At 41.0% G+C, this 21691-nt stretch overlaps 2 protein-coding genes across 6 annotated transcripts in view; both read left to right on the plus strand.

Moving 5' to 3' along the window:
* The first annotated feature begins 1539 nt into the window (after positions 1-1539).
* LOC139632848 (cell cycle control protein 50A-like) lies at positions 1540-6693 on the plus strand. Of its 2 annotated transcripts, none has more exons than XR_011693636.1 (7): positions 1540-2021; positions 2928-3047; positions 3472-3579; positions 3669-3756; positions 3904-4047; positions 4136-4839; positions 5144-6693. XR_011693636.1 is itself a non-coding variant. In XM_071498087.1 (7 exons), the coding sequence occupies exons 1-7, from the start codon at positions 1773-1775 to the stop codon at positions 5688-5690; spliced, it is 1113 nt and encodes a 370-aa protein (XP_071354188.1). In that variant the 5' UTR covers positions 1540-1772; the 3' UTR covers positions 5691-6693. The 2 variants fall into 2 exon arrangements, 1 of the variants encoding a protein (XP_071354188.1); XM_071498087.1 differs by having other exon boundaries at positions 4136-4345; positions 5497-6693.
* Positions 6694-8928: 2235 nt separating this feature from the next.
* Positions 8929-21691, plus strand: part of col12a1a (collagen, type XII, alpha 1a) — a 54699-nt gene continuing 41936 nt past the window's right edge. For 2 of the 4 annotated variants that reach the window (XM_071497895.1, XM_071497896.1), the window contains exons 1-13: positions 8935-9515; positions 10833-10938; positions 14629-14745; positions 14863-15006; positions 15513-15566; positions 16758-17021; positions 17268-17432; positions 17681-17854; positions 18000-18290; positions 18434-19036; positions 19845-20123; positions 20212-20487; positions 20601-20873. In XM_071497895.1, coding sequence (XP_071353996.1) covers positions 10869-10938; positions 14629-14745; positions 14863-15006; positions 15513-15566; positions 16758-17021; positions 17268-17432; positions 17681-17854; positions 18000-18290; positions 18434-19036; positions 19845-20123; positions 20212-20487; positions 20601-20873 — 2710 coding nt within the window. In that variant the 5' untranslated portion in view covers positions 8935-9515; positions 10833-10868. Of the gene's footprint in view, positions 9516-10832; positions 10939-14628; positions 14746-14862; positions 15007-15512; positions 15567-16757; positions 17022-17267; positions 17433-17680; positions 17855-17999; positions 18291-18433; positions 19037-19844; positions 20124-20211; positions 20488-20600; positions 20874-21691 lie in introns of all 4 variants that reach the window. The other 2 variants (XM_071497897.1, XM_071497899.1) reach the window with 2 other exon arrangements.

The following is a 21691-nucleotide window of genomic DNA, read 5'->3' on the forward strand; positions in this document are numbered from 1 at the left end:
CTCAAGGTGGTCCTCGTGGTGTTTGCCTGCGTGGGTGTGCACTTGGTGGAGCCCTTCTATGCCAGAACCATAGAAAAAGATGCTACCCATACTCAGCTCAGGGAGTTCTACAAGGGACTGCATACAGGCTTGGGCCAGCCAATCAGCGACAACTACACTACATTCACAACACCTGAGTATCCTGTAGTGTCTGACAAGCTGTTCAGTGGTGTAAAGAAGACCTACACAGAGGAGGTCCTGAACTCAGTGTCAGACGTGGCTGCCGGACACTTGGATGAAGTGAAGAAGCTGACAGATCTCATGCAGCTCCACCTGCAGACTGTCCTGGCCAGGCAGAGGAGGGACTATGGGATTGATGAGGAGACCTTACCAATGGACTACCCTGTCAATGAACAGGCTAGTAACACTGATGACACCCCTGTGCACAACATTGGGATGGAGAGACAATGTGGCAAGGTGGACTACAGACTGAAGAAGCTAGGCACACTGAACGCAGTCAGTAGGTCAATCATTTTGCAGAAGAGCCAGGAGCTTAGGGATGGACAGATTCCGGGAGATGGCTCAAAGAAAGGAGAGGAAGAGACTAGACATGCTGGACACACTGAAATCTAGAGGTGGCCCCTTCACTGACAGTGGGGAAGTTGAGAAGTTCCTTGCGGATGAAAGTCTGAACAACAATGCAAAGCTGCAGAGGATGATGCTTGAGGTTCAGTTTGCCAGAGAAAGTACCACGCTTCTGCCTAAAGTTGATCCTATCTTCAGAATCCAGGTGACACTGCCCAGTGGGGAGAGGAGGATGAAAACAGCACAGGAGTTTGGAGATGCTCTCATGGCACACCTGGGCAACTGTTTTGTATTTGAAATAAAATTCTAATCAAGTATTCCACATGAGTTTAGTCTTTGAGTATTAGCAGACTGTAAGAATAGTGAATGCATACAGGGCGGAACAGCCAAAATAAACGCTCTTTCTGTGTTCTTATTTCAATTTTAAAGAGGGATGGGGGGTTATTTTCAAGATACAGAGTTACTTTGAGGTGTAACAGTTCTTCTATCTATAGTGTTTATTAATTGGGTTTGAAAGCATTTATTCAACAGTATATAGGTAAACAGTAAGAATAGCTTATGCATACCAGGTGGAATGTGAAGAAAATGCCACTTTTTGGGTTCTTTTTTTCATTTTCAAGGGGTGGGGGGTTATTTTCAAGATACAGAGTTACTTTTGGCGTCAAAGTTCTTGTATTGATAGTGTTAATCAAGTCCCAAATGGGTGTGTATTTCTTATCATTGGTAGCTTAAATGTTTTTATTTTAAGTTTTGCACCAACACTTACTTAGGCTTTGAGTAATGAACACTTTAATGAACACTAAATTTGAGAACACTTAAAAGAAAAATATCTATCATGTACAAATTTTAATTTTATTATGTTTTGTGTGATAATCGCAGATCTTGCATTTTACATCAGATGTTTGCGCATAGCAGCCAGTTTGAGAAAGGGGCGTTTTTATTTTGTAGGATGACGCAACTTCTGCGTTTCAACATCCTATTGGCTCAGAAGCTTCCGGCTTCTTCCTCGGGATGAGATTAACCAGACAGATAAAATCGATAGTACAGCAAGTAGATATTTGAATCAGACAGGGCCAAATTTTCACTCTGTAGACATTTTTTTTAATCGTTTACCTTAACGTTTTGTCTCTTGTTTGCTGCGCGGTGTTACCGAGGAACTGTCAGCTGTCAGCTGGAGTGGATTATTTTGCTCGGAGCGGATTGCAGCCATGATGGCGTCAAGCTACAACGCTAAGGAGGAAGACGGACACCACTCGGGCGCTTCGAGTCACGGCGGAGCAGGGGCCACGAAAAGTAAAAAGCCGGACAACACGGCGTTCAAGCAGCAGAGACTACCAGCCTGGCAGCCCATCCTGACGGCAGGCACCGTGCTGCCAGCCTTTTTCGTGATCGGTCTCATCTTCATTCCGATCGGCATCGGCCTGTATGTCACATCAAACAACATCAAAGAGTTCGAGGTACAGTAACAGTAACGTCCTGTCTTTTATCCGGCTCCCCTCTTTAACTCTCTCTTTAAACCCACCACCGGCCAGGGGTTTCCACATAGTCCACTTCAAGTTACCATTAGCTAACTGCGGAGGTGACAGCAGGGCTTGTGCCGTAAACCTGTTGAAATGAGTGCCTCTGTGTGGATTGTGCCGAACTGACGACAAACAACACAAATAACAGCTGACACCTTGGCAGCTCGGCATATTTCTGAATTCGCCATATTGAAAGTATCTGAAACACACAGCTGTCAGCTTATCAGCTTACTTTAGCAAGTAACTTGAGCTCAAACTAATGCAGCAGTTCAACAATACTGTAATGAATTAATAGATGTGGTGTTCAGTTTCTGTTTTGAAAAGGTGTTCACACATCTTTGTGTACACTTTGAAAGTCACGATTTCTGATGCTGTCAATTGTATTTTTTTTTTGTCCCCTCATTTACATATATATTTGTAGACATTAGGTGTTTGAAATGTTAGAAACCCTTTTTGGTGTAGTACCCAGTTTTTGTTTATGAGGATATACAAAAAGTTTAAACACCTTTCTAAGATAACGCTCTACTTGTTTAAAGAGGGTAGACAAAATATGATTAATTTATCAGTTTAACACACTACAATTCAGTAGCACCATAAACTACAGTCTGCAGTGTGAACCTACATTTGAAGCATTACCTCTCAAAATTCTGCATACAATGTAACCTTCATGAAAATAGGATGTGCTGCATGGAAGTTATATCACACAGAATCAGTTTTACAACTTGTACTGAATGAACCACAGCATGTGGCCATGGAGCAGTATGACACAATCTGCATTTATTTTAGCTAAATGTAACTAATATGTTCAATCATGTAACTAATCATCCGGCTCCTCATTTTCAGATTGATTACACTGGTGTGGACACAGACAGTCCATGCTACAGTTGTGCCAAGAACTTCAGCTGGAACAACACAACACCATGTCTCTGCTCTCTTAACTTCACACTGGAGCAGCCATTTGAGGTGAGCTGAGGACCTGCACCAGCTTACAGTGCCCTATGAATAATATATGCCTTCAGCCCTAATACTGATAGTCTTGCTTGTGCAATGAAAGTAAAAAAAAAATGCCCTTCTGACACTGAATGTCCATTAAGCTCTATTTTGAGTCCAAAGAAAGGCACACTCAAGGTTTGTTTGGAGCCTTCATTGTCATTGATTATTCTTGTCTTAAAATATGCAGTCCAGTAACTGTCAGAAGGCTCTTATTGATTGCTTATAAAAAGCTCACCGCCAGTTGCAACCAGTCAACAGATTTCGCATTAAACATACACACCAGCACTATTTGCTACAGTCCTAGATTTGGGTTATACATTTATTTCATCTAAAAATAGAGAGACCAATATTTGTTGCATATGCAGCCTGTAACACAATCTCTCTTCCCCTGCAGAGCAATGTCTTTATGTACTACGGCTTATCCAACTTCTATCAGAACCACAGACGCTATGTGAAGTCCAGGGATGACAGCCAGTTGAATGGTGACCGATCTGCGTTAACGGTACAATCTGGAAATGTTGTATTTTTTTGTCATCTAGATATTTCAGTAAAAGCCTCTTGCATTAGGGTAACTTTAACCGTTGTTTATAGAACCCCAGCAAGGAATGTGAGCCGTACCGTACGAGTGATGGACTGCCCATTGCTCCATGTGGCGCCATAGCTAACAGCCTTTTCAATGGTAAGTGAGCGAGACATTTTCTCCCTAGCAATGGAAGGATTATTCCTCCCCATGTCTTCAACTTCTCCTTCTAAAAGCTCTGTATGTAACAAAACTTTGTCGCACTTGCAATGCGCCAATATTGAATGTAATACTTCTTTGTTTCAGACACTCTGGAGCTGTATCATATTGATTCCAATGGCAGCCGAAATACAATTCCTCTGGTAAAGAAGGGCATTGCGTGGTGGACAGACAAGCATGTGAAATTCAGGAATCCTGGTCCAAACAGCAACCTTTCTGCAGCTTTTCAAGGTGATTTTAGCAAACTGTGCACACTTCAAAATGCTTCAAAACACCTAAACTGCAGTGACTAGCTAAGTTTTGTCTTATTCTTTCTCAGGCACAACTAAGCCAGTGAACTGGAGGAGGCCAGTGTATGAGCTGGACCCATCGGACCCTGACAATAACGGCTTTATCAATGAGGACTTCATTGTGTGGATGCGCACGGCTGCCTTGCCCACCTTTCGCAAGCTCTATCGCATCATCCAGAAGAAGTCCAGCACGACCCCCACTTTACCCAGTGGCAGATACGTCTTGAGCATTACTTACAGTATCCTTTGAATTATTGCCTGAAACTCTACTGCACAGCCAAACCCGAGGTGTAGTCTTAAGCTGTATGGTCAGCTAGCATGAATTTTATCTACTCATATGAAGCTTCACAGGGTACGATTTATTGTCTACTATCATTATAATCTCAGATCATACTAACTCACATAGATTTGCCATGAATTCACAAATTCTGTCTACAAAAGGTAACAAATCGATTCTTAGTGAGCAGTGAAACACTTCAACAACATCAGGTAAATATTTATTTAGCTTGTTGTCAGTTTGCCATCAAATATTGTGCTATGAGCGAACAGCACTACACTCACTGTGACTCCAGTTCTGTTTGTTTAGTGTTCACACCAGGGGCTTTTTCAAACATCTGGTTTACTGAGTTATCTTAAATAACTATGTTGAGTAAAACCAAGAATCATTTCATTTTCTATCAACACATGTTCCAGGGTAGAGAGGGTTCTGGATTTACTCTGCAAAGTTATCCAGGTGATCTCAGTAAACCAGCTGCTTTGATCAGACCCCAGATGAAGAAGCTTGTGATTCACAAAATGTGTAGGTACATACTGGCGCTCCTTAAAAACAACAAGTCAACACAAATATACCAAAACCAGTCTATGTCTGCAGAACTGAACTGAAAATGTGGGGCCCACAAAGTTAGTCAAGTTTATGCTTTGCACATATGAAGAGTTTGATCTCATGTAATGCCTTACAGAGGATCACAGCTTGTTGCTTTGAACATCAGTTCATTTCTGTGAATTTGTATACACTTCCTACATCGATGAATATATAGAAATATCCTTATTAATATTCTGATAATTATTTCAACCACATTGCCCAGTCCTTACCAATCATTTTGTCTTGCTGTGTGCAGTTTACTGACAGCACATGTGCAGTTTCTGGGTATTGAGGTTCTGTTCAATTGCTGAAAAAAGGCTAGTGCAACTGTAAGCACTAGTTTGTAATTTGTTAAGAGGAACCTTTAGATAAACTTCTCAGTTATGTTAATAATGTGTTCATGCGTTTTCAGTACATTAAGAGTGTATTAATAATTTATGTGTAGATTATTTATAACTTCTGTTGTAAAATATACTTTTGTCTCAGTCCAGATGCTCCAGTTGTTTTTCTTTAACCACTTGTAATCAGATTACCCCGTGCTCAGCTTTGATGGTCGCAAGCGAATGATCCTGAGCACCATTTCCTGGATGGGAGGAAAGAACCCCTTCCTGGGCATCGCCTACATCACTGTGGGTTCCATCTGCTTCTTCCTGGGTGTCGTTCTGCTCATCATCCACCATAAATATGACACCCGCAACAACAGTGCAGATATTCCAAACTAAACGGTTCTTGTATCATGTTTTCCTGTCTCTGCTTGCATGGTTGACCCTACAGGGTCCGTTCTGGACTGCTTGTTGACTTGAGTGTGAATGCACTGCTCTCTGTAAATGTCTGTCGTGTGTTTGCGGAAGGACAGCAGCGTCTTAAGCCTCTCATAAAAGGCTGTGTTTATGTGTAGGACATTTATTGTAAAAAGAAAGATGCTAGAGTCTGTGTCTCTGTGCATATAGCCTAAGTCAGCTGCTGAGATTGTCATTACCTGTCTTCAAATTTATTTTTTTCCGTCTTCTATTTATCAGTACATAATCAAAGTGTCTGTGTTTTATTTTAGCAGTGCTTTGCAAATGGCTTAATTATTGAAGGATGTATGTATTTTAAAAGTTTTTGTCTATACTATGTACTGTAATCTGTCCTGCTGATGAATGTACCATTATATTTCACTGACATACCTCTGTGGTTTTTGAGATGACCTTGAATATAGGCTGGGATAATCGTTGCTCGCGTTATTATGAAAAGCATTGATATTTAACAAGAAGTATTTTACCCTTGGAGAATTATGGAGCATTTAAGACAAATAGTACCAAACATTTGGTTATCTACCCTCCACTGTGATTGGTTGTATGAAGAGACTGAGGCAGTCATAAGGTATCTTTTTTAAATTATTGATAAGACTGTTACAATCCAATGCTTAATGCTTAATCATGGAAACATGCTCCTATACCACTATATCCAGTGTTCTTAATTCTGAGAGTTTGGGAAGTGTCTCTGGCAGAGAAGAGCACAAAAACTTCTTTACTTTTGCAGTTATTATCTTGTGTTCTTCATTGTTGACCAAATGATATGCACTTTAAAAGTGTCACATTTGTTAGGTTTTCCTGTAGTTTCATCTCGTCTTCGGTCATAATTTTACATTATTGATTGGTTAACAATTGGTAAATTGTTTAAATTTTAAATTTCTAGGTTTTTATAAGGTTTGTAGGGTCCAATTAAACTACTTGGTCAATGTATTAGTGTAATTTGTGATTTTTTTTATTTTATTGCACATCACTGTCACCACATCACCACTACTTAATCAGTTATCATTACTATAATTTTTTTCTACATTAAATAATAATAATCTCTCCCTGGATGTGACTTTAAAATCTTTTAATAGGCTGAGGTTTCTTATATATTTTTGGTGACACATGCATTCACATTTTTGTAAAATAAGCTTTACTGGACAAAAGGACAAAAACCTCTGACATGCATTTTATCATGTCATACAAATGCAATAGAGAGGATTGGCCAGCAGATGTCACCATTTTGACTGCGTCAAACAATTTTTGCACGCTTGCTTCAAAGTAGTTCATTGCTACAGAAATTGTAAGTTCCACCATCAGGAGTAAAAGTCAACTTGCTGAACTGTAACAGAAACTTTGCTAACTTTGTCTCACTTAATGACACATGGTGTATTTTGTGTTATTTCAGCTTCTCATATTGCTTCAAGTGTTCATCATCACCATTATTCACTGTTTGCCATGTGAAAATTACAACTGTTTAAACTATGAAATCCTTAGCTAAGTGTTTGTGCCACTAGGGTCTTTAGCAGCTTCTCAGACAGACCATCACCAGCACACAGGTCGATAACACTGAATGGAAAGCAAAAAACTGTTTCAAGTGGAGTCGATCCCCTTAAGCACAAGGCCAACATCTGTAATGTGTGAATAACTCCCATCAACATCAAGCAGCTAAGTGTGTACACATTTTTGTTTCACCTTTTTATGTGGATGTTTGACTTGAGATTTCAAAACTCAGGTTTAAACACTTCCAAATTTACAAGTGTTTAAAGTGAGACATAACATTATTTAACGCCACTAATGATAATGTTAAAGCTTCTACTTTATTCCCAGGATCTGAAGACACAATCTAATTTATGCTCTTTGTAGCCTGACAGATGTTTCAGTGACTCTCGCCTGTAGCTGAGTTATACTAATCATGCTTTCAAACTGTTAATTACAAATCCATTGCAAAATCCACGGTCCAGTGTGGTGGGCTTTGCTGATCCTTGCACAGAACTAGAAATTACTGTAACCATAGTTGAAAAATTGCCTTCCCTTGCTTCTAAATCACAGAGCAAGCACTGCTTCATTGCATAATGCATTGTATGCCTTCACTCAATTGCGATGGTTAACCAGAGATTAAGCTCTTTGCCAGCAAAGTGTAACTGACATGACTCTACAAAATAAGAATACTACAGAAGTGGAAACACACAAAGATAAAAGCCCTTCACACAACATGGAGGCGGTTAAAGGCTGCTCTGCTCTACAGAGCCACAATGACTCTCACTGTGTTTGGTATGTCAGCATTTTCCTGCCATTTGATGAGTCGTCTCACTTCAGATGTGTCAGTCTGGTTTTTTGGATAAAACACATTTCATACAAGTGATTTGCCCCCAGTGTTATGGGGTCATAACAGCGGGGGCACTGAAAATGGCTTTGAAAGTAAAATGACTGTAATTTGATGATGATGAATCATAAAGGGTTGTTTGAAGCCTGGCTAATTAGCCTGTGCTTATAGCTCGGTCACATCTGTAATGCCTGTGTGATGTCTTCACAGGGAGTGCATGCGTCGTGTCTACAAGATGTTTACTGCTGCAATGCCCAAGAAGGCTCAGTGAAGCAGGATCGTCCAATCTGACTTTACGGTCTGTTGAAACAGTCATACAGATGCCGTGTGTAGTTCACCAGCTCTTTGCTGTGCACGTTTGTAATCTGGGAAATGATTTGTCATATCAGTAATATCAGTTTTGTTTCAAGTTTGAAATAAATTGATGGACAAGTCATGATCTGCAAATAATACAGATATACATCTCAGGTTGTGTCACTTTTTAAAACCTGATTCCTGCTGTTGATGTTTGGTAAATTTCACTACAAGCTTCATATTGAGTTTATATGTTTTAGGAAACTTTACCCAGAATTTGAGTTTGGAAGGAGACAGAAGTGCGTCTTGTATCTGGTGTATTTTAATCAGGATGGACAGGGTTTCTCTCACCAGTCCTAACATGCAGTGTAGTACTTTATTCTGAGCACTAGAGGGAACCAAAACCCAACCAGCCAGAAGCTCAGACTGCGGCAGTGTGCAGCGGGACGGGCTGTTGCTGAAGTAGACTGGGAGATGTAGGAATGGAGACTTATATTAGCTATAAATACACTTGTGAAGTAGATGGGCTCATGTTTTTGTTTCTTCGGGTATCTTGAGCACATTAAGGGGGAAAAGCCAATGTTGTAATACCGAGAGATTTCAGTTTACGAGACGTAATAATCAACTTTTATTCCAGTTGAAATCTGAGATAAGGAATTGCTTAAAGCTGCCTGTTGCACAAAAGAAACACTTCCCCTCCACATGTCGTCTGGCCAACTGTGGCCCTGCTGTGAAGTCACACTGGCAGTGGAAACTCATTAAACCGACAGACCAAAGGAATGCAAGTGAAAAAAAAAAAAAAAAAAAAAAAAAAATGTAATTTCCAAACAGTGGATGGGTCCTAGCGGGGGACATACATCAACTGACAAGCAGGGGTTTCGTAAGAAGCCCGTATGCTGGTAAATTGAGAGTTGGGAACTGCCCCTCTATTAAGTAGCCGATGGTGGAAAGATTCTTCCCACTTGGAAAGAGGCTTTTCCTCCTTGGACATCTGCTGGCGCAGCTTCCAGTAGCCGGAGAGGAGAGAGGAGAGAGGAGAGAGGGCTCCACCGCAGCTCCCGACACTTCTCTCTTACCCTGCAGAGGAGGAGGCTTCGAGCAGGCTGCTCTCAACACTGCTCGCTTCGTTTTTCCAGGGCGTTGAATAGGTGAGTAGACTTGCTTTTATTTATTGCACATTTGTTATTTTAGCATTTTTAAGAATAGAAATAACATTTTTTTTTTTTTTTTGTAATTTTACAATAGAAGAAGAAGAGTAGAAGTTTTTTTTTGGCTTTTTTGCCGCAGCTTTTCTTTTTGCTGTATTGATCCGTGTGCCTGTTTTAAAATGACTAAATATTCACTTTAAATAAAAAAAATTTTGACAAACTTTTTGGATTCGAAGTGAAGTCACGTTACTGAACAAGCCATTGGTTTAAAATACTATCTGAAAATAAAGCAGAGTCATTGTGAGAAGTCACGTAGTGTTTCTGTAGTAGTTTATATGTAATTTCGTCTTTTTGATAAGACCAGGCTGAAGTGCCCGGGGCCAGGAGGGTCATCTCAGCCCCTGTGGCTGCAGTTTTCAGGCTTGTGCACCAGGAGGGGCGCACAGCCTGTGGTAGAGACTTACAGAGGCTGAGTTCAGACTATACTGTGTTTATGGGGTTTTACTGAAAAGGAGTGAAAGGAGTAACCCCCCCCCCCCCACCCCCCCACATGAAGTTATTCCATTTCTGGCCAAGTCACGAAGAGATATATCTGCTAAAGAGAAGGAAGGGAGTTAGGCAAGCCATTTTAAGAATTAAGAAAAGTTTTACAAGAGAGGCTGCAACAAGGATGCCTCAATATATTGTATACATTCAAATACATACAAAATTACCATTAAGCAACCTATGATATCATTGAGTTTTTGGTTACTGTATATGGTCCCCCAGACCCCATCCCTGTAGGGCTGAAGAGAGCAGGAGCTATACATAAGACTATCCTGTTATAGTGAGCTGCGAAGTGGGCCACCATAAAGATCAAGCCTGCTAGAAAAGCCAAACCAGATGAGCATGTGTTAAAATGTTTTTTCAGTCAGTCATTACTAAATACCTACAGCAGTTAGTCTATACCTCAGGGCGTGGGCTTCAGCTGGAGGCAGCAAGGTGTGGCACATGTTGTGTAAGGGAGTCTAGATGGAGCACGTCGCTTTTGTTTTCGTGATGGACAGCACTGATTGAATAATAAGAGCTATTAATCTTGATTCAATATTAAAAACAACATAATTCAGGGGAGCATTTGGGTCTGCTGTGCACATTGCATAAAAACACTACGTGCTTTTAATTAAAGGCAAACTGTGTCATTCAGCTCTAAATGTGACTATCAGGGTGCAGCAGTAAATCAGACTTAAAGCTGTCCCCTTGATGTGGCCTGGTAACACCATGCTGACAAAATGAACTGCAGATCTGTAGCTTGAACTCATTTGATCTCTTTGTCCTCAGACTGATTGATGTGCTGCTGACCCTTTAAGGCCAAACATGAAGATAGGGCTGTCACTGGCCACGGCTGCCTTCCTTGCAGCCTTGTTATCCTCCATAGATGCTCAAGGTAAATGAAACCACCTGGCCTCAGTCCACTTACATACACTACATCACTGTCTCCTTCTCTCCTCTTTCTCTTCTTTCACCTATTATCTCCATTGGTTGTTTATGTTACAATTAGTCTTTTACGTTAATGTCAGAGAGTCATCACATGGAAGCTCTGAACTATTTGTATTGATAAACTGAATAAAGTTATTCTCATTTCATGTGTATGCTATTTGACTATGTGAGTTTCAGACTTGTGACTGTTTCTTTTATTATTGTCATGCTTTCATCCCTCATTTGCTGCGCATATTGTCAGATTTATCTGTCAGGACTCATTACAGATCCACTTTACTTGTGTTTAGGCTGTAATTTAGATAGTTTAAACCACTACTTGAGAGGCAATTTTCTGATTCAAATTTGGCACAAATATGAAACCAAGCACCCCAAAGCCCCTGTAAAGGTTTCTTTCATGTCCAATTTCTAATTGAATGCATTAAACAGCAGGATACATGCTAAGAGTAGAACAAAACTAAATATTTCCCCTGAAGTGTTTCAGCAGGCCTGCTGCTGTTTCATAATTTGTTTTTCTGTGCACTTTCACCACAACAAAAATGGGAAGATTGAGAATCCTTAGTAATTAGACAGTGAAATGCTGCTAGATCAGATATGAGGTTGTAGCAGGATCTTGTAAACCTGTGTAAATCTCACTGTTGTGTTTTTATAGTGGCTGCAGCAGTAAGTAAATACAGTTTTTTTAAGTAATGAAAGTACAACAGTAACAGTGCAATAGTTGAAGTAGAGTACAGTGACTTAAAGCATGCATTCAACATTAAAATGTGTAAAATGTAGCATAATGATTTTTTTTACTGTTAGTATCAAAGGTTTTGCATTATGGATCCAGTATTGTAGTTTTGTTGGTCTAAGAAATCGAAACAAATGGGGAAAGTACAAGTGCTTAAAATGATATATAAGTTCCATATTTGATTAACATTGTTGCTTTCCAACTTTGAATTGAGCTTATATATGAGTGTTTTAGTAGTAATTAAATAATTCTTTGCTGTGCATGTCACAAGAGCCAACAACAGTCTGTTAACAATCTGTGGATAGTTTTGACAGAGTATGACTCAAAGTAATTTCATATGCAAACATTTCAGCCCAAATAATGGCAAATATGGAAATATGGTATGGAAACCTTCAGATTTTTTCCCTTTGAAAGTTCTCTGGCGTGGTGAGAGGAGTCGAACGTCTATTCTCACATATCTCCACTAACGGAATGGAAAGATGAAATATGAGAATAGCAAATTAATCCTCAGACAGCACAAAGACAAAGAGCCTTTCTCTGGCTCCTTTGCGGGCATTCACAAAAAACGCTGAGTTGCAATACATATGGAAAGTTAATATGCAGTAATGTTTAATGTCAGCACATGTTGTGGAATTACTTTGGCATCTGTCCTGCCTCTCTGGGAGAGTTGGTGTTCTTTCCTCCCCTTCTTGGTCTCTCCTCCTGGCAGCAGCTCAAGCCAGGATAGCTGGCTGGCTGGCTGAAGACAGAGGTTACTAACAGAACAGTAGCCAGACTCTGGCCCCTGGGAGCCAGGAGTGTCCTTTATTAGGAACTGATGGGACAGACGTCCATATAACAATAGCAACCACAAGGTCCAAATAACATGCCAGAGCTTGATATTTTGACAAAACCATCTTTGTTCCTTAAGTATATTTTAAAGCCAGGAGGACATATGGTCAAAGAAGTTGTAAGAAATTGAAATGACGAGCTCAGACCATCTTTCCATCAACAAAAGTAAGAGTGGCAGACGTGTGATGCAGGTGAAGACCGGCCTAAATCTTTTTTTCCAAATTTTGCAATCCACCATCCATCCATCGCTTTTCTGCTTACTACCCATCCCCCCACTCATACACACCCTACCCACACACACCCAAACACACACCCACACTTCCATACCCCTTACCATTCGGTGTTGGAGATGAGTACTCGTGGAGAAATCAGGGGGAACACGGTCCATCGGGGCTCCTTGAGTTGATATGCCAGGTTGGTGATCCTCCAATCCCAGTGTTTAAGCATTTAGTGGGTTCCTGTTTGTCATCTGCCTGTGCATTCAGTGTGTCCCAAGCTATGGCTTCCTCCTCCAAAGTGTATTTTACAATGATATTCTTGCCTCCAAGGGCACTCTTATTTGACTTTACAGCTGGCATGTTACTCACATGTTACTCACATTCTGCATGGACTGGTATTCCTGGTACCACTGTGATGGTCTAGCACTTTATGTCAGTGCAAATAATGTCATGCTAACCTCATTAATGTCTGTCACAAAATTGATTTTATTCATAGTTTCTTCTCCATTGTTTTTCTCTGCAGTTACCACAGTTTTTGAGCAGAGTTGCATGCAAACATCCGACAGTCAACAGTTTAGTTTAGTTACTAATAAAGAGTACTTATAAGATCAGAAAATTAAAACTGACTCTTTCATACTTTGAATGACACTGGGTAACTTAACAATTCAGCAACAGCATAGGGAATTTAGTACCGTAATATGCAACTCCTAAAATACATTAATGTGAATTTCATGCATGTAAATGACAAGTACTAAATGTTAACACACCTCTGCTACTTAACACGCGCTGTCAGCTGGTGGCCTCGAAGCTGTAAGAAAGAATATCATTTTAAAATATGTTTGTCGTCTCTGTCTGTGTGGTCCCCACTGTACATGGAAACTACCGTCCAGTCAATCAAAGTTGTTGAACCAAACAACTTTCTCATGTACATGATGCATGACGCTGTGATCAAGTCAGCTCGATGTAAAGGCGCGTGATCTTGTCACACTGTTTATGTTTTCCTGTATTTATTTTAACGTACACACTTCCTCTGTTATAGTACATCTGAACAGTCTTCTGAGTGTCTCCAGTAATCTTGATCTCTCATGCCTTCTCATGCATTATGCTGCCAATGAAAAAGTACACAAGAGTCTCTGGCGACGAATTGTGTATTCTTTTTAAAAGGTTTGCAATGGATGTGTGCCACTCACTTGTGTAAAGAGCCTTTAACCAAATAAACAACAAACCACTTTTTGTCTTTGAAATATGTTTATATACGATGTATATATAACATATGGTGTTCAATTTTGTCAAGAGTTACTTCAACAACTATATGGCAACCTTGATTCCATTGTATAATCAGTAACTTGAGAATGAAGTCACTGTTGTATTTTTGTAATGCTGAGATCAACTCCATCATAAAAGCAGTTTAGTATGTGGTTGGGGCATGCGATGTAATGACTGCACTCGGCATGTGTTGGATGGTTCACTCAGTGTTTGCACTTTGGTAGAGTTTGTGTGGAGTCGTGCACATGTTGGCATACACACACACATATGTGTATGCCAGTGCTTGAGTTGCTGGCCATCTTGGTTGGGCAACTCAAACAAATGCCATTTTCCTCCAAAATGGCTTCTCACACTTTTTCAATGTTGTCACGTGTTCTTTTACTCGTCACCCTCACGAATGGACGTCAGTGCTGTATGTGTTTGTCCCCAACAACGAACAAGTCCGCTTCAGTCATGAAGTGTTTGTCGTTGGGATCAGTGTGAATGCTTGATTAAAAATGTCTTAATTTGATTTGATCATGAATACAACCATCTTCATACATACCTTTGTGTTTGATTGATTGTGATTTAATACTGTTTCATCTCTTATTTGCAGTGGAACCTCCCTCAGACTTGAAATTTAAAATTCTAAATGAGAACACAGTGGAAATGTCATGGGCAAGGCCCTCAGCAAGAATAGATGGCTTCAGAATACAAGTTGTGTCAGATGCAGGTCAGTATGGAGTCAGCGCTTATGTCACTGATATGAACCTTCCAATATATATACACACACAGTAAATACACACACTGCACCCTAACAGCCGATTTACTGCTTGACTTCCTGTCCTAGATGAACCGGTAAGAGACTTTAACCTTGATGCCTACACCACTACGACCTCGATCACTAACCTGACCCCTGACTTGGACTATTCAGTGTCCATAAACACCTATTATGGGTCAGAGGAGAGCATTCCCATCTTTGGGCAACTGACCAGTAAGTACAGAATTCACATGGGATTGATATAGATTGTGTAAATGATGGCGCACAATCCCCCCCCTGTAGCTGCAGTTTGTGAACTTTTAAAATGTAGATAATTCTTTGTAATGATATAGTACTGCTAGCGTGTAAAGACATATAGTACTGTTGTATCCAGAAAATTCTCTTTGAATAAGGTCAGTAACCATTGTCTTCTCATTCATTATACACACTGATGTTCATTAGTGGTACAACACATTTGAATTTAGTTTAACATTTTCTTCTAGCCACATGAGATGTAGAAAAGCAGGCGGAGGGGGGCAATCACATCTGTTTACTGACTCTCGAATTGCTCACTGTTTATAGCTAACGCAGCATAGAAGATATGTGTTTGTGTGCATGTGGTTTTGATCCTGTCGACCAGCTTTTATGAAGTGTTAATTTGGCTTTTTCCGCTGTGAAAAAAACACACAGTGAGACAGTAATGTGCAGCCCTAACTCACCAAGTGCTTCCTGTGTTTCAGTCCAGTCCAGTAACACCAGCGGACGAGTCAGGAGGCCACAGTCAGATGCAATCAGTGAGTATGTTTACTGTAGTGTCAACCAAAATCTGAACAGGGCCGACTTTCCAATTTTTCTTTTATGAATTTTTTCCCCTCATGACTGTCATCATAGTTTTTTTCTCTCATGGAATAATTTGGTCAGGCGTACATTTCACCCTCTGTCAGGGTTGTCACAGGGTAAGCAGGAAGGGATCTGACAGTGACCGGGAAGGCACACATTGGCTCTTTTAATTGAAACCAGTCGGCATATCAAAAAAAAAAGGAGACAGGGCAGGAGTAGGTTGTCAAGCAATGACCTATTCATTGTGCAATTTAGACACAAGTGCTGTCCAGTAAACTGTAAAAAGATGTGGCACAGTTATTAATCAGATGTCTCCTTTTCAAATAGTTCTTTGTCTATGTCAGGAGACCTATCTGTGGTCACTAACAGGAGGAGATGCTGCACCCAGATTCTCCTAAACCCTTATTCATGGTTAGGAACTAAGAAAGCCCTTCACAGTCACACAAATTATTTGACTAAACCTCTACTTTGATGGCATTATTTTAAACATTAGGTCAGGGAATTTTGAGGAAGAATGGCCTTTTAAAAATTAGGCTTATAAGTTGTGAGGAACAGAATTTAGAGTCAATGAGACCTGGGGGAATGAGGATTAAAGTCCATCCACATAAGTCCTGCCAATTATTTCAATAGAGTCATCCTGAACTTTCCAGAGAATTTCATCTATGATTTAAAGCTCCGTAGGATTTGAAAGTATAAAAGTGAACACTGCTGGTGGAACCTCTACTGAATGTTTACTCTATAAAGCCACATTTTTGACTCCGTCTACTGGAATGGCTATACCAGCCCTCTGTTTGGCACTGGTTGATATTTCCTTTGATGTCAGAATGCATAGCCCAGAGTCATCCAACTAACTGTCAAGGGATTGATTTTATTTAGACGGACAGGAGAAGAAATGGGCCAGTTTTGAAAATATTTTTCCAAGACCGAGCTGTTGCCGCCATACCTTAATTGGCACATTTTTGGCTTGGAAGTCAGTTTTATTTCAGACATAAAGGATATGCTTTTAGTTTTTACACCCATCATTAACCACTAGTAAAACCCAAACTCTTCCTAATCTGGATCAGTCTAAATGTGTTACATAATTTCTGAATGCTTCTATTCCAGACTGACTGTCTTATTTCTCCAATATCAATATCTGTCTCCAGAGTGCTCGGTCAGTGCAATAGCAGATTTGGTTTTTCTGGTGGACGGCTCATGGAGTGTAGGCAGAGAAAACTTTAAGCACATCCGCAGTTTCATCGCCGCCCTGGCAGGGGCCTTCGACATTGGGGAGGACAAAACCCGGGTGGCCGTGGTTCAGTACAGCACAGATACCCGCACAGAGTTCCCTCTCACCCGTTTCACCAGAAGAGGAGACCTGCTCCAAGCCATTAACTCCCTGCCATACAAGGGAGGAAATACTATGACAGGTAAGGTGCTCATTAGAAGGAGGTATATGGACTGAAAGGTAGAAATTAGTAGATTTGTACTCTTATGCAAGTGAGCCAATATGGGCTTGTGTAGTTATTCTTTTTATGTGAAAACGTTAAACTCTGGAAAGCCCTGCAAATCTTAATATTACCTTAAAGTCATTTAATGTGGTCATATATGATTTAACCTTATGCATGCAAGAGAAATATTCAAAAATACACATGTACATACATTTCTGTCTCAAGGTGATGCCATAGATTACCTGCTGAGAAACATCTTCACGGAGGCCGCTGGATCCAGAAAAGCTTTTCCAAAGGTAGCCATGATCATCACTGATGGAAAATCCCAGGACCCAGTGGAGGAGCATGCTAAAAGACTTAGGAACATTGGAGTGGAAATATTTGTCCTAGGTATGGTTTGTTATTCAGTGTTTCATTGAATTGCGCTCTACCATGTGAAAGTCTGCCTGTCCTTGGAAGCCATTTGATTTTCCACTGATTGTTCTTTGTGAGATATTTGACTTGGTAAAAGTCAGGTACTGCTGTTTTTAATGACATACACAATACTCTAAAACCGTCAACAGTCTTCCACATCTGCAATGCAGACAGTGAGATAAAACACGAGTTAACATTGTTATACCTCACTTTTTCCCACTCAGGTATCAAAGGAGCAGATGACGATGAGTTAAAGGAAATTGCCTCCACACCTCATAACAAACATGTGTACAATGTTCCCAACTTTGACCTGATCCAAGAGGTACAGAAAAAGATCATTACAGAGGTGTGCTCTGGTGTTGATGACCAGCTCAGCTCTCTGGTCAGCGGAGAAGAAAGTGAGTCAAATGATCTTTATCAAATGTGATACAATACATGGACTTTTATAGATTTGATATGAATGCTCCTTAGCTTAGCATTTGATGCTACATCTTAAAAGCCCAGCTGCACATTTTCTAATTTCCTGTGAATTCTTTTCCTCAGTGGTGGAGCCACCCTTGAACCTGCAGGTTACTGAAATTGCATCTAAGTCAATGAGAGTGACATGGGATGCCTCCCAGGGTGATATCACAGGCTACAAGCTCACCCTCATTCCCATGTTAGCTGGAATGAAACGCCAAGAGCTATATATTGGACCCACTCAGACATCCATCAATGTCCGTGATCTTTCCCCTGAGACTGAGTATGAGATCAGCTTGTTTGCCCTCAAAGGTCTGACTCCCAGCGAACCCATCATAGCAATGGAGAAGACCCAGCCTGTCAAGGTGTCAACAGGTAAAATAAACTGGTTGTGCATGACACATCATCTGGACTATTCTTAGGTTAGAGTTACTTAAAGTCCCTCACTTATCACCTTGTTTCATTACGTAAACCATACAAAGCCATAAATTAACCCATGACTTCTTGTCTTTTTCAAGAGTGCTCTCTGGGAGTGGATGTGCAGGCTGATGTGGTCCTTCTTGTTGACGGCTCATACAGTATTGGATTACAAAACTTTGCCAAAGTCCGTGCCTTCTTGGAGGTTCTGGTCAATTCGTTTGACATCGGCCCCAACAAGGTTCAGATTAGCTTGGTCCAGTACAGTCGCGATCCACACACTGAGTTTGCCCTCAACACCCACCATGATATTAGTGCTGTTGTCAAAGCTGTGCGCACCTTCCCTTACCGTGGAGGCTCCACTAACACTGGCAAGGCCATGACCTATGTCAGGGAGAAGATCTTCATCAATTCCCGTGGAGCGAGACAAAATGTTCCCCGCGTCATGGTCCTGATCACAGATGGAAAGTCATCAGACTCTTTTAAGGATGCAGCCACCAACCTGAGGAATATTGATGTGGAGATCTTTGCTGTTGGTGTGAAGGATGCAGTGAGGTCTGAGTTGGAAGCCATTGCTAATCCCCCATCAGACACTCATGTTTATGAGGTGGAGGACTTTGATGCCTTTCAGAGGATTTCCAAGGAGCTGACTCAGTCCATCTGTCTGAGGATTGAACAGGAGCTACTCAACATCAAAAAGAGAAGTAAGTCGGAGGATAGAATATCATGCTAAGTGTTACTTCAAGTGTAGCCACATAATATGCCCATAACTTCTTGGCATTTGTTTTGGAAGACTGCCATTTGCTGAGTATGTTAGTATTTTCATGTTGGTCCATATTGTCCTTATTAGACACTGTAACAACTGACAAGGCAAGGAGCCAGTGAAAACAAGGAAAACCAAAGCACAGCATTATAGTACTGTCTAAACTGCTGTCAGGCAATGCACAAGCAAAATTTAATCAATTCACTCTACCATAGCCTGCCAATGAACATATGACAAAACCACACAACGTGCTTCTTGAATGAGCTTAATCACACCATTTGTTATCACTTACAGTTTGAAAACACCACAGTGACTAGAGCAACTGTAATTTTTTGACTTGGCCATAATTATGGCCACCCTAGCTCTGAGAGAGAATAGAGCTGTGGCTGTTCCACACAGTGTGGAAATGACATCACTCCACGCACTATGCTTTTTGATAGTGGAGCCTGTAGTCCCAAAACACACACCAATTAGTGAGTGTACCATTCCAAGCCTGTTTTTCTTTTTCTTTTTAACATGTTTTTAACCTTGTCAGCTGATCAAGGTTACAGTGATGCTTTGCTTTTCATTGCCGCTGGTAATTGAAGGTAATTTCCATGGCCAAGGCAATGGACAGAGAGGAGAAAGGAATAAAGCAGAGCTACAGTCGCACCATAACCTCACAGATTTATAGCAAAAATATTATCAATAACATGATCAGGGACCATACGTTGCCTTTCAATGACAGACACGTAATCTTTGATTTTCAGGTCTGCTTCCACCCAGAGACTTGCAGTTCTCTGAAATTACCTCCAGAAGCTTCCGTACCACGTGGACGGCCCCTGCTGCTGTTGTCATGTCTTACCTGGTGCGTTTCCGCAAGGCTGAAGATGTCACTGGAGACTACATTACCCTGGCAGTGCCTAGTGATACCACCACAGCCGTTCTGCCCCACCTTTATCCCCTCACTACCTACGAAGTCAACGTCTTTGCCCAGTACGAAAAAGGAGACAGTTTCCCACTGACCGGTGAAGAGACCACTCTTGAAGGTAAGGGAGATTTACTTGGATTTGACCCGATACAGCTAAAGTAATCAAAATGAGAATATGTAGCATCTGTAAATTATTTTCTTTTCAGAGCAAGGGAGTGTACGAAATTTACGAGTTACAGAGGAGACAACGAACAGTTTTAGGGTGTCATGGCAAGCTGCTCCAGGTGCGGTGATTAGGTATCGCCTATCTTACGTTCCACTAAGTGGTATTGGGGAGACACTGGAGGCACAGACCATTGGAACAGAGACTACCATCGTCCTCCAGGAACTTTTCCCCATCACCACCTACCGTGTGTCTGTGTCTGCTGAGTATGCTACTGGCATGGGGAATGAGATGCAGGTCGATGGTACCACTAAGGAAGGTGAGTCAGAAAAGCTACTGATCATTAGGAAGTAATTTGCTAACAGCAAGTTGCAGACACTGGGAATGAGCAGGGAATTAATAAGTGTCTGATCTCTTTTTCTTTCCTTTCAGCCCGTGGCTCTCCTCGTGACCTCAGAGTCTTTGACGAGACCATATCTACAATGAAACTGGCATGGCAGGCTGCTCCAGGAAATGTCCTTCAATACCGTATTGCTTTCAAACCTGCTGAGGGTGGTGAGAGGAAGGAGATATCTGTCAAAGGAGATAATACCCAGGCTATGCTGAAGAACCTTCGACCAGGCACTGAATATGAGCTGTTTGTCAGTGCTCGCTATTCCTCTGGTTTGGGTGATCCTCTTCTTGGCACAGGAACCACTTTAGAAGGTAAGGGAAAAAGTCAGATTACAATGTCTGATTTGAAACCTTTGAAGCATGGTAGGATTATTTCTGTAGCCAATGTGTGACAGAAATGTGAAGCATGCTTTGTGGCTGTGGGCTCAGCAAGTGGGTATTGCTGAATAGACAAATGTATTATTGTACCCAGCTTCTTTTCCAGAGGAAAGAAACCTCAGAGAATTGGGCCTGCACATTAAGGGGACATTTTGTTGTTTATTAGTATTTGTAGTTTTTCAAAGTCCGGCATGGTATAAAGCTGCAGAAATCAGGTAATTTGTCTCCCTCTGTGTCCCTCCAAGAATGTAGCATCTGGTATTTCTCTTAGGCGACTACATCAGATTTAAGGAAGTTGTGCTCTGACTTTGCAAGGTTGGTTGAGTATATGGGCTGTGGTTAGAGGGGAAAAGACAGGAATGTGGCTCTTGATGTAATTTTTTTGGCGCAGACTGTGGGTTCGGGTGGCTTTGCCGCCCATGAAGGCAGTGAGGTGGAAATGGGTGGGGGATGCTTGTAAACCTAGAAAACTAATGAAATGGGTTGGAACAGACGCTGACAGCCCTATTCATGCCCAGTAATACCTTTACATGTTGGCCTGTCAGGAATGTATGATTTATTGTTTTACAGCGGTTTATAAGACATATGGGGAATATTTTATAACAAAGATCAGATACTGTGATACTCCACCTGTACTCTACCTGTAAGTTTAGCTCATCTAACGTCACCATCATGTTTTTAGTAATTGCTAAGGTGGATGCAGTCTCTGGTTGAGCATTTTTGCTCTATATAGGCTAGACGACAGTTTATAG

Source organism: Trachinotus anak, unplaced genomic scaffold (assembly GCF_046630095.1).
Source record: "Trachinotus anak isolate AG129_WGS33_773 ecotype Australia unplaced genomic scaffold, CSIRO_AGI_Tana_v1 ptg000015l, whole genome shotgun sequence".
NCBI classification, from domain to species: Eukaryota; Metazoa; Chordata; class Actinopteri; order Carangiformes; family Carangidae; genus Trachinotus; species Trachinotus anak.